The sequence below is a fragment of the Pristiophorus japonicus genome, chromosome 19 (assembly GCF_044704955.1).
Source record: "Pristiophorus japonicus isolate sPriJap1 chromosome 19, sPriJap1.hap1, whole genome shotgun sequence".
Classification (NCBI taxonomy): Eukaryota; Metazoa; Chordata; class Chondrichthyes; family Pristiophoridae; genus Pristiophorus; species Pristiophorus japonicus.
In genome coordinates, this window is record NC_091995.1 from 49035534 (window position 1) to 49048046 (window position 12513).

Consider the following 12513-nt stretch of genomic DNA (forward strand, 5'->3'; position numbering starts at 1 on the left):
ATATTGTTATATGTTTGTTCCGATCTGATATACCCTGTTTTACATTGTCAGCAAAAGTTAATGATATTGGAAGCATCGTTGGTCTCCTGCAACATGACATCTAATGTGGGGAACAGATGGCAGCTTCCATTTTCTTTAGAGATTCCTGTTTGTAGATGTCAATTGAGCGACTTCTTTTTGCTTCCGAGTGTTGCAAATGCATTTTAGTTCTGTAAAGCCATTTAAATTATTTGATTAAATTTGTAATGAGAGCCAGGGGATGCTTAATCACAATCTTCAATTCCTCTCTGAATTTGTTCTGGGATACTGCATAAATAAACGTGTTTGTGCAAGCACTCAAACAACTCAGCATATAACCGGATTGTTCTGCAATGGTGAATGAGTCAGTGTAATTTGCATCCAAAAATTGAGCATCTACAAATTGCACACATATGAAAACTATTACATTTACCATCCATAATAGTATAAAACTGCCTGAGATGGCGAGCAGTAAAATTATGGATTTCCTTCTGTTCTCCACCTCTGGATCAGTGGGATTCTGAACCTTGTTTCCTCGGAGACTACTCCTCACTCTATTGGCCAGCACAATGTGCCTGATGGTCATGGCATTGAGTAGCACGATCAACACAAACGGTACAATTGGGGATAAAATAGTTTCCAACCACAAAAATGCTACCCACATCGGTAAGGTGTAGAAGCTCGATTTTACAGAGCAGGACCATGGTACATTGTCAATTATTTCCCGTGGTTCAAAAACAAAGTATAATGGAACATTTTCTAAAATGCTAAATAAACACACCACTGTTATCACCAGAGTCACAGTTTTTTCGGTGCAATATTTTGTTCGCAACGTTTGGTAACAAATAGCGATAAATCGATCAAATGTGAAAGCCACAGTTAGCCAGACAGAGCAATCACTGAAAATAAAAAGCAAGGTGATAATGAGACTACAAATGGGAGTAAAGTTCAGGAATGAATATGGGAAATAAGCATCTTTAATCTCAAACAGAATTACATCAAATATCAGGAACATTAGATCGGCCGCTGCCATGGCCACCAGGTAACGGGTGAAGCATTTGGAGAGACCACACTTTCCACGGGAGAGAATGAAGATGGTTATCAAATTAGCTGCAAAAAAAGGGAAAATTAAATTACCAACTCTCTTACTCTGACAGGATGGTCAGTGGAGATTTATTTATAACAACATAAGAGCATAAGAATTAGGAACAGGCGTAGGCCATCTCGCCCCTCGAGCCTGCTCCGCCATTCAACAAGATCATGGCTGATCTGGCTGTGGACTCAGCTCCACTTACCCGCCCTCTCCCCGTAACCTTAATTCCCTTATTGGTTAAAAATCTATCTATCTGTGACTTGAATACATTCAATGAGCTAACCTCAACTGCTTCCTTGGGCAGAGAATTCCACAGATTCACAACCCTCTGGGAGAAGAAATTCCTTCTCAACTCGGTTTTAAATTGGCTCCCCAGTATTTTGAGGCTGTGCCCCCCTAGTTCTAGTCTCCCCGACCAGTGGAAACAACCTCTCTGCCTCTATCTTGTCTATCCCTTTCATTATTTTAAATGTTTCTATAAGATCACCCCTCATCTTTCTGAACTCCAACGAGTAAATACCCAGTCTACTCAATCTATCATCATAAGGTAACCCCCTCATCTCAGAATCAGCCTAGTGAATCGTCTCTGTACCCCCTCCAAAGCTAGTATATCCTTCCTGAAGTGAGGTGACCAAAACTGCACGCAGTCCTCCAGGTGCGGCCTCACCAATACTCTATACAGTTGCAGAAGGACCTCCCTGCTTTTGTACTCCATCCCTCTCGCAATGAAGGCCAACATTCCATTCGCCTTCCTGATTACCTGCTGCACCTGCAAACTAACTTTTGGGGATTCATGCACAAGGACCCCCAGGTCCCTCTGCACCGTAGCATGTTGTAATTTCTCCCCATTCAAATAATATTCTCTTTTACTGTTTTTTTTCCCAAGGTGGATGACCTGACACTTTCCGACATTATATTCCATCTGCCAAACCTTAGCCCATTCGCTTAACCTATCTAAATCTCTTTGCAGCCTCTCTGTGTCCTCTACACAACCCGCTTTCCCACTAATCTTTGTGTCATCTGCAAATTTTGTTGCACTACACTCTGTCCCCTCTTCCAGGTCATCTATGGATATTGTAAACAGTTGTGGTCCCAGCACCGATCCCTGTGGCACACCACTAACCACCGATTTCTAACCCGAAAAAGACCCATTTATCCCGACTCTGCTTTCAGTTAGCCAGCCAATTCTCGACCCATGCTAATACATTTCCTCTGACTCCACGTACCTTTATTTTCTGCAGTAACCTTTTGTGTGGCACCTTATCGAATGCCTTTTGAAAATCTAAATACACCACATCCATCGGTACACCTCTATCCACCATGCTCGTTATATCGTCAAAGAATTCCAGTAAATTAGTCAAACATGATGTCCCCTTCACGAATCCATGCTGCGTCTGCTTGTTTGCACTATTCCTATCTAGATGTCCCGCTATTTCTTCCTTAATGATAGTTTCAAGCATTTTCCCCACTACAGTTGTTAAACTAACTGGTCTATAGTTGCCTGCCTTTTGTCTGCCCCCTTGTTTAAACATGAATGTGAAATTCATGGTTTATTTCTTATATCACAAATATCTCTCTTTATTTCTCCCAATCTAGTGAATAATACTTGTAAACCTGAAAAGATACATTTCTTTATGGAGACATGTCATTAACTTATCCTGAAATTCTTCAAATGCAGAAATGACATGGCTGCATTTTTAACTTTACACTGAACCAAAAATTGACTTTTCCAACTGACGACCGAAATAGAATCCGTCAGATTTTTATTTCCATTAACTTATCAGAAATAAATGTCCTGCTTGGCACAAAAAAGCAAAATTGCGGTTGGTCTGCTTATCCCTGATCATCAATACATGTCATGGGCGTATGAATTCTATCTGCATTTCCTGCTGTAATGTGCCATTGAGGATCCAACAATTGATATTATTCTGCTGCTGAATCCACAAATCCAGTTTTAGCCAAACGCCAGATTGAAAATCAACCCTCTATCTACTCATCACTGATCAGGCAATATAGGTTTTAATCTGATAACAGGATTCTGACTGCAATATTCAATCGTTTAGTTTTCTGGAAACAGGTGAAAATTTCTATAAGGCATCCTACCCTTGCATTTTCTCAGCAAATAACCAGCAAAGGAAGATTTCTCAGTGATACATTGTTTTATGTGAATAATATAATGAAAGTTATTATGAAAACCAATTATGTACCATTCCGATCCCATAAATCGAAGCAGCCAGTTAAATGACATGTGATACTGGGGCCTGAGCATGGGGCAAAGGGAATTTTGGAAATATAGAAACATAGAAACATAGAAAATAGGTGCAGGAGTAGGCCATTCAGCCCTTCTAGCCTGCACCGCCATTCAATGAGTTCATGGCTGAACATGCAACTTCAGTACCCCCTTCCTGCTTTCTCGCCATACCCCTTGATCCCCCTAGTAGCAAGGACTTCATCTAACTCCCTTTTGAATATATTTAGTGAATTGGCCTCAACTACTTTCTGTGGTAACGAATTCCACAGGTTCACCACTCTCTGGGTGAAGAAGTTTCTCCTCATCTCGGTCCTAAATGGCTTAACCCTTATCCTTAGACTGTGACCCCTGGTTCTGGACTTCCCCAACATTGGAAACATTCTACCTGCATCTAACCTGTCTAAACCCATCAGAATTTTAAACGTTTCTATGAGATCCCCTCTCATTCTGCTGAACTCCAGTGAATACAAGCCCAGTTGATCCAATCTTTCTTGATAGGTCAGTCCCACCATCCCAGGAATCAGTCTGGTGAATCTTCGCTGCACTCCCTCAATAGCAAGAATGTCCTTCCTCAAGTTAGGAGACCAAAACTGTACACAATACTCCAGGTGTGGCCTCACCAAGGCCCTGTACAACTGTAGCAACACCTCCCTGCCCCTGTACTCAAATCCCCTCGCTATGAAGGCCAACATGCCATTTGCTTTCTTAACTGCCTGCTGTACCTGCATGCCAACCTTCAATAACTGATGTACCGGTAATTGTTAGAAAGTGGACATTGGTATGGCTCAGATGCAAACATTTCAAACGCAGTTGAAATTTAGCTTATTAATAATGCGCAGTAGCTAATAATATCAAACGGGGATCTGGAAAGAATTACTGCTTTGCAAACATGACCAGGTTGTCTTGGGTAATAATGCGCGGGTCACATATTATCTGCTTGCTCCATGTCCAGTTCCTTAGACCAATGGATCTGAATATTGGGAGCGGCTGATAACAGGGAGCCCGTGCAATTCTGGATGATTAAACTCCCGAAAGTACTAGGGGACCGAGGGTCTAGCGAGAAGGAGGAACTGAGAGAACTGAGGGAAATTCTTATTAGTCAGGAAATGGTGTAGGGGTAATTGATGGGATTGAAGGCCGATAAATCCCCAGGGCCTGATAGTCTGCATCCCAGAGTACTTAAGGAAGTGGCCTTAGAAATAGTGGATGCATTGAAGGTCATTTTCTGACATTCCATGGACTCTGGATCAGTTCCTATGGATTGGAGGGTAGCTAATGTAACCCCACCTTTTAAAAAAGGAGGCAGTGAGAAAACAGGCAATTATAGACTGGTTAGCCTGACATCACGAGTGGGGAAAATGCTGGAATCAATTATTAAAGATGTAATAGCAGCGCATTTGGAAAGCAGTGACAGGTTCGGTCCAAGTCAGCATGGATTATTGAAAGGGAAATCAAGCTTGACATATCTTCTCGAATTTTGTGAGGATGTAACAGGTAGAGTGGACAAGGGAGAACCAATGGATGTGGTGTATTTGGACTTTCAAATGGCTTTTGACAAGGTCCCACACAAGAGATTGGTGTGCAACATTAAGGCACATGGTATTGGGGGTAATGTATTGACGTGGATAAAGAATTGATTGGCAGACCGGAAGCAAAGAGTAGGAATAAACGGGTCCTTTTCAAAATGGCAGGCAGTGACTAGTGGGGTACCACAAGGTTAAGTGCTGGGAGCATACCTATTTACAATATATATATGATTTAGGTGAAGGAATTGAATGTAATATCTCCCCAAGTTTGCAGATGACAATAAGCTGGGTGGCAGTGTGAACTACGAGGAGGATGCGAAGAAGCTGCAGGGTGACTTGGACAGGTTAGGGAGTGGGCAAATGCATGCAGATGTAGCATAATGTGGATAAATGTGAGGTTATCCACTTTGGTGGCAAAAACAGGAAGGCAGATTATTATCTGCATGGTGACAGATTAGAAAAAGGGGAGCTGCAACGAGACCTGGGTGTCATGTACATCAGTCATTGAAAGTTGGCATGCAGGTACAGCAGGCGGTGAAGAAGGCAAATGGCATGTAAGCCTTCATAGCTAGGGGATTTGAATATAGGAGCAGAGAACTCTTACTGCAGTTGTACAGGGCCTTGGTGAGGCCTCACTTGGAACATTGTGTTCAGTGTTGGTCTCCTAATCTGAGGAAGGACATTCTTGCTTTTGAGGAAGAGCAGCGATGGTTTACCAGACTGATTCCCGGGATGGCAGGCCTGACACATGAAGAAAGATTGGATCGACTAGGCTTATTTTCACTGGAATTTAGAAGAATGAGAGGTGATCTCATAGAAACATATAACATTCTGATGGGATTGGACAGGTTAGATGCGGGTAAAATGTTCCCGATGTTGGGGAAGTCCAGAGCCTGGGGTCACAGTCTAAGAATAAGGGGTAAGCCATATCGGACCGAGATGAGGAGAAACTTTTTCACACAGAGAGTTGTGAACCTCTGGAATCCTCTACCACAGAAAGTTGTTGAGTCCAGTTTGTTGGATATATTGAAAAGGGAGTTAGATATGGCCCTTACGGTTAAAGGGATCAAGGGGTATGAAGAGAAGGCAGGAATGGGGTATTGAATTGAATGGTGGTGCAGGCTCGATGGGCCGAATGGCCTGCTCCTGCACGTGTTTTCTATGTTTCTATGTTTCTCTGTAAACTGCCCAAGTACTTCTAACCACAGACAGCTGCTGCTATGTAAGTAACCCTCCTTAAATACTTTCTGAACAAGTATTCTAAATGTATTTCTAGCTATGCATTTCAATCCAGGTATAATTATTGTCAAAAGCAAACCATTGTGGATGCAGCAGATCCGAAATAAAAGCAGAACATGCTTAAAATTCTCAGCAGGTCGGGCAGCTTCTGTGGAGAGAGAAACAGAGCAACGTTTCCAGTTATTATCCCACATTTCGCGACATAAAAATGGTTCTTTAGAGTCCAGCCTGAGCCGATTAATGTAAAAAGCAATCGGTTTTATCTCAAAACCAAATCTCTGTCAACAGTGAAAACGTAAGCTTTGGGAATTGTATCTTGTACAACCATCGCATTGGAAATCAGTGTGACTGTATGGACATCTTATCCCATATTGCAGTTTACCTACCCTCTGTTTGTGCTTGATGTGTGATGGGGAATTTCTCTATCCCCCGTTTTTGTTAACAATAAATGTTTGAAAAACTCCCAGAGATGTATTAAAGTCTATTATTGATTTGAACAATTTATCGATGGGTCGTTAGGACCAGCAAAGAGGGACAATTTCACTTTCACCCCATAATGTGAAGAACAGGCGATCAGTCCATTTTAAACCCTGCCCAACCTACATCACATTGCTGAAGGTGGAAATGAACCCTGCAGCAGGGGTGCAATAATACTATTGAATACAATGAATGAGGAGCGATCGGCCAATCTCCTGTGGTAAATTCAACTCTTCATACGGTTTGTCGCGAATTACCAAGGTCTTCTATCGAAGCAGTGGTGGGATATGTGGACAAGACCAGTGGACATTCTATTGGACTTACTCTACTTCTACCATGTACAGGAATCTTGGGATAAATTGTAGTCTTTGTTATCTGGGCATTAAACATCGGCCGATTCTGTGGGGTAGAAATTAGTTTTGGGCAGTAGCGCTGAACAGGAGGTAGTGCAATGGCCACCTGTTATGTGCCGCGCTTGAACTTGAGTTGTATTGAAATCAATGGAACTGAATATCAGAGGAGGAGTGAGGAGCAGATACGATCGAACCGTTCTACCCCTGTGTGTAGAAAGGAAAATCTGGCAGTTATGACCGCAGGCATTAACAGAACCCACCCGAATTTCTTCCATTGATAGTAATGGAGAACAATCCTCTGTATTTAGGGAAGGCTATCCTCGGCAGAGAATTTGGCCTTGTGATTGGTTCAGGTGATGCAGAACACCCCGGAAGTAAAGAGTACAATCCATCCCATGGTTACTGGAAATATCACCAGTTGTATTTAGGATTACAACAGTGCAGCAGCAGCACTAAAGTATCACAAAAGTAAACACTGCGGAGGCTGGAAATCTGGAATAAAAACAAAAAGTGCTGGAAATACTCAGCAGGTCAGGCAGCATCTGTGGAGCGAAGAACAATGTTAATCTTTCAGCAGATGAGAAGGGTCTGTCGAAAAGTTATTGACCCCAGACGCTAACTGTGTTTCTCTCTCCACAGATGCTGCCTGGTCTGCTGAGTATTTCCAGCATGTTATGCTTTAGTAGCACTTGTCTCATTTTGCTTTGCTTGGTCCAGGCAATGCAGAACATCCCGGTTGTAAAGAATGAAATCTATCCCATGGTTACCGGAGAAATCACCACTTGGATTAGAATTACAGCAATGCAGCAGTAGCTGGACAAGTAGCACTTGTCTCATTTTGCTTTGCAATAAATGACTCCAGCTTAAACCAACACAATATATCGCACGGTTTCAGAATCAAGCACTTCAATGCTCTAAAATCTCTATTACCGAGTAGTTGCCTGAGATCGATGTCATTGATTGGCATCAACACATACTCCCACAGATTTCCATGGTCAGTAGCAGTGACAAAACTCATTGCCCGCAGTCCCGATTCCGAACAATGCTCGTCAAAGTGGTCTTGCACAGTGGGGTAAAACTGGCGACCACGAATTGGCGGCTCGATGTGCACAAATTACATTTTCATTCACTTCCTCCACACCAAATTGCGTTCCACCAAAGTGATTCAAAATGACCAGATGGTAAAGATCAGAATAGATATGAAAGTGTATAGTTATGGTATCAATACACTGGAAAATTCGAGTTGCATCTAAAATAGTTCCACGCAAGAGATACCAGATTTTGGGATGAAATTGGTCTTCACCAGCAGAGTAAAATGAGCTCATGGCGCACAGGCAGTCTGCTTTACAATGCACCCTATTTCCCTCTCAATTGACCTCAATGAAAATGAGCATCAGACTGGGTGTAAAATGAGTGGCCCATTCCCTCCGAGCCCGACTCGCGCTGCTGACAAAGACCACGTTCAGTGCCTGAGGCTCGGCTTCCAACCTAGTTTGCAAGCTGCTGGCAAGCTGCAGCACCAGTAGGGCACCTGGAGCAGCTCCCAGCTGGGAAGTGAAGGGATTCAGTCAGCGCCCACACTGATCTGGCAGCTGGTTAGGTCTGCGGACAGGATGCAATCCCAGGGAGGTTTCATTACGGCAACATTATGCCAGAGTGTTTTTGTAGATGCTGAACGATCTCTTCTATTTCTCCTTTACTCATGAATATATAACAACAAATTCCTCACCCTTTTCTTGAGCAGCCTGCAGGAATCCCTTTAACAATTGCTGGTTTGGTTACACGATTCGATAATAATAGTTGGACCAGACATAAAACAACAAAACTCTCTATCAAAGCCGAGACGTTCCTACTGAATTGCTGAGTGTAAACAGTCAGAGTAAATTGAGCTTCCTATCTGGTTGTTACATTAACAACATCACAGAAACTTGTATCATTTTGAGTTATTTCTTTGATGCTGGTAATTATAGTCTGCAAATAAAACACATCAAAACAGACAGGTAATATCATTACAGCGAAAACAGGAACAGTGACACAGTGAGACACTGTTAAAGATGAGCATTAACTGATTATAAGTAGCTTACCAGGAACACCAACTATTGCAAGAATCGGATAATAAATGTTTTCTATCTGTATGATTACCGGCTTTCCCATATTCGCAGATAAGTGACGTTGCCAGTTAATGTTGTGGACAGGCAGAAACTCTGCTCTTATTTATATCTGACAGAAACCTCAAGTGACACATGAACATTACACAATAATTCTCATTAGGTACTGTCATTTCAACAAACAGATTAAGGAGAGTCATATTCACTGCTACTGATCAGGTAGATTTTGCAAACATATTGTGAAAGAGTAAGGAGTCAAGAATATTATTCTCAACAACAGTTCCAAAAACATTATTTCGACATCTCCATTCCTGCAGTAATGGTAGAAGACTCATAAAGCTGAGGATATTTATATATAGATTAATGCAAAGCATTTAATGGAATAACTGTGTATAAGTGTGATGGAGTAGCATTCTCTAGATCTTAGTTACATAAAGAATGTACTTTATTTTCTTCAATCTATAATATATTTCATTTATATTAAGGCACCTGAATACTACAGGTGAGACCGAAGCGTATTGAGGTACAAACAGAAAGTGATATAATCCGTTGTGTACTATTGAGCAGCCCCACAGATATGCAGAAATGTTAGATTTCTGGAGGTATTAACATACCTTACATGGAGCTAAAGAGGAATAAATGGCTAGATGAACATTTGTCCACTTGAATGTTATTTGCATAAACCCTCTAAAATGCTTAGTCATATATGATCATGAAATTTCATTAAATTCCATTGTTCCCACAGTAATGATGATGTTAACTGTGCAGACCATCAGTCTGTATAAAAATATACATCATATAATCTTTATGGGGTTTTCTTTGTCTTTGACCGTGCCTGTGTTTGAAAATTAATTAAAGAGAAAAGTAACTGGCTTTGTTTTGGAGAGGATAGCCTGGTTGTAATGTTAATACACATGGATTGACGTACAGTGATTTTAATGTCTCTGATTGGGGATGAATTAGATCATCTTTTATTGAAAGAGGCAACAATACATTATTTTTATTCGTTCCTGGGCTGTGGGTGTCGCTGACAAGGCCAGCATTATAGCCCACCCTAATTGCCCTTGCGAAGGTGGTGGTGAGCCGCCTTCCTGAACTGCTGAGAGCTTGTGGTGAAGGTTCTCCCACAGTCCTGTTCGGGAGAGAGTTCCATAACTTTGAGCAAGTGATGATGAAGGAATGGCGATATACTTCCAAGTCAGAATGGTGTGTGACTTGGAGAGGAACTTGGAGGTGATGGTATTCCCATGTGCCTGCTGCCCTTGTCCTTCTAGGTGGTATAGGTCGCAGGTTTTGGAGGTGCTGCCTGACAAGCATTGTCGATGATGCACCCTGCAGCCACGGGACGTCGATGATGGAGAGAGTGAATGTTCAAGGTGGTGGATGGGCTGCCAATCAAGCGGGCTGCTTTGTTCTGAATGGTGTTGAGCTTCTTGAGTGTTATTGGAGCTGCACTAATCCAGGCAAGTGGAGAGTATTCTATCACACTCCTGACTTGCTCGTTGTAGATGGTGGAAAGGCTTTGGGGAGGCAGGAGATGAGACACCCATCGCAGAATACACAGCTTCCGACCTGCAATTTTTGCCACAGTGATTATGTGGCTAGTCCCGTTACGTTTATGGTCAATTGTGACCCCCAGGTTGTTGATGGTGGGGGTTCGGCGATGGTAATCCCATTGAATGTCAAGGGGTGGTGCTTAAACTCTCACTTGTTGGACATAGTCACTGTCTGGCACTTGTGTGGTACGAATGTTACTTGCCACTTATCAGCCCAAGCCTGAATGTCGTCCATGGTCTTGTTGCTTGCGGACATTGACTGCTCCATTATCTGAGGAGTTGGGAATGGAACTGAACACTATGTAGTTATTAGTGAACATCACCACTTCTGATCTTATGATTGAGGGATGGTCATTGATGAAGCAGCTGAAGATAGTAGGGCCTAGGACACTGCCCTGAGGAACTCCTGCAGTGATGTCCTGGGGCTGTGATGATTGACCTCCAACCATCACAACCATCTTTTTCTGTGCTAGGTATGACTTCAGCCAGTGGAGAGTTTTCCCCCTGATTCCCATTGACTTCAGTTGTACTAGGGCTCCTTGGTGCTACCCTCGGTCAAGTGCTGCCCTGATGTCAAGCGCTGTCACTCTCACCTCACCTCTAGAATTCACCTCTTCTGTCCATGTTTGCACCAAGACTATAATGAGATCTGGAGTCAAGTGGTCTGGACAGAACCCAAACTGGGCATCCGTGAGCAGATTATTGGTGAGTAAGTGCCGCTTGATAACACTGTTGATGTCACCTTCCATCACTTTGCTGATGATTGAGAGTAGTCCGATGGGGCATTAATTGACAATTTTCCACATTGTTGGATAGATGCCAGTGTTATAGCTGTACTGGAAAAGTGTGGCTAAAGGTGAGCTAGTTCTGGAGCACAATTCTTCAGCACGAAGCCTGGATGTTGTCGGGGCCCATAACCTTTGCAGTGCGCTCAGCCTTTTCTTGATATCATATGGAATGGACCTAATTGTTTGAAGACTGGCATCTGCAATGGTAGGAACCTGAGGAGGAGGTCGATATGGATCATTCTCTCGGCGCTTCTGGCTCAAGATGGTAGCAAATGCTTCAGCCTTGTCTTTTGCACTCACGTGCTGTGCTCCACCATCATTGAGGATGGAAATAATTAGTGGAGCTTCCTCCTCCTGTTAGTTGTTTAATGGTACACCACCATTCATGACTTGATATGGCAGGACTAATATACAGACATTAAAACAATTCCTCTTCAACTCTAAAGTCTCAATTTTCCACTTTGTTGAATTCAAGGAATTCACTGTTCTTTGAAGATATTCCACTACACACATAACGTCTCAGGTTTTTCATGAGTTTCGTTCTGACTGGGGATCTGAAATGCTGGACACAAACTGCAGAAAAAGCAATGGTTGGGCCAGAATATAAGCCGAAAATGACATCTCTCATGGGCTCTATTTTAATTCCAGTGAGGGAAAATGAGTGGCGTGCATGTCTGCGAGCCTTGGTAGGCAAGTTCGCTGAATTCACGATATGGTAGCATCATGCTTATGTTATTGGAATAGTAATCCAAAGACCTGGTCTAATGATCAGGGGACGTGAGGCCAAAACCCACCACAGCAGCTGGGGATTTTAAATTCAGTTAATTAAATAAATCTGGAATAAAAGCTTGTATCACTAATAGTGACCATGCAAATATCGGAGTACATGGCTAGTTGACCCTGATACTTCCTCCTCACTAACAGCTGTGGATTTGTGCCAAACTTGAGAGAGCTGTGTCACAGACAAGTCAAGCAACAGCCTAACATAGTCATACCCACAGAATCAGATCTTTCAGCCAATGTCCCAGAATTCTCCTGTTGATGTCCTGTCCCACCGCCAGGACAGACCCATCAGAATTGGCCGGCACCATGGTATACAGTCGA

At 42.7% G+C, this 12513-nt stretch overlaps 1 protein-coding gene across 1 annotated transcript; it reads right to left on the minus strand.

The window, feature by feature from the left end:
• Positions 1-226: 226 nt before the first annotated feature.
• Positions 227-9111, minus strand: LOC139230449 (probable G-protein coupled receptor 139). Its single transcript, XM_070862279.1, has 2 exons — positions 9042-9111; positions 227-1128 (listed from the first exon to the last, which is right to left on the minus strand). The coding sequence occupies exons 1-2, from the start codon at positions 9109-9111 to the stop codon at positions 227-229; spliced, it is 972 nt and encodes a 323-aa protein (XP_070718380.1).
• Between the last annotated feature and the right edge of the window lie 3402 nt (positions 9112-12513).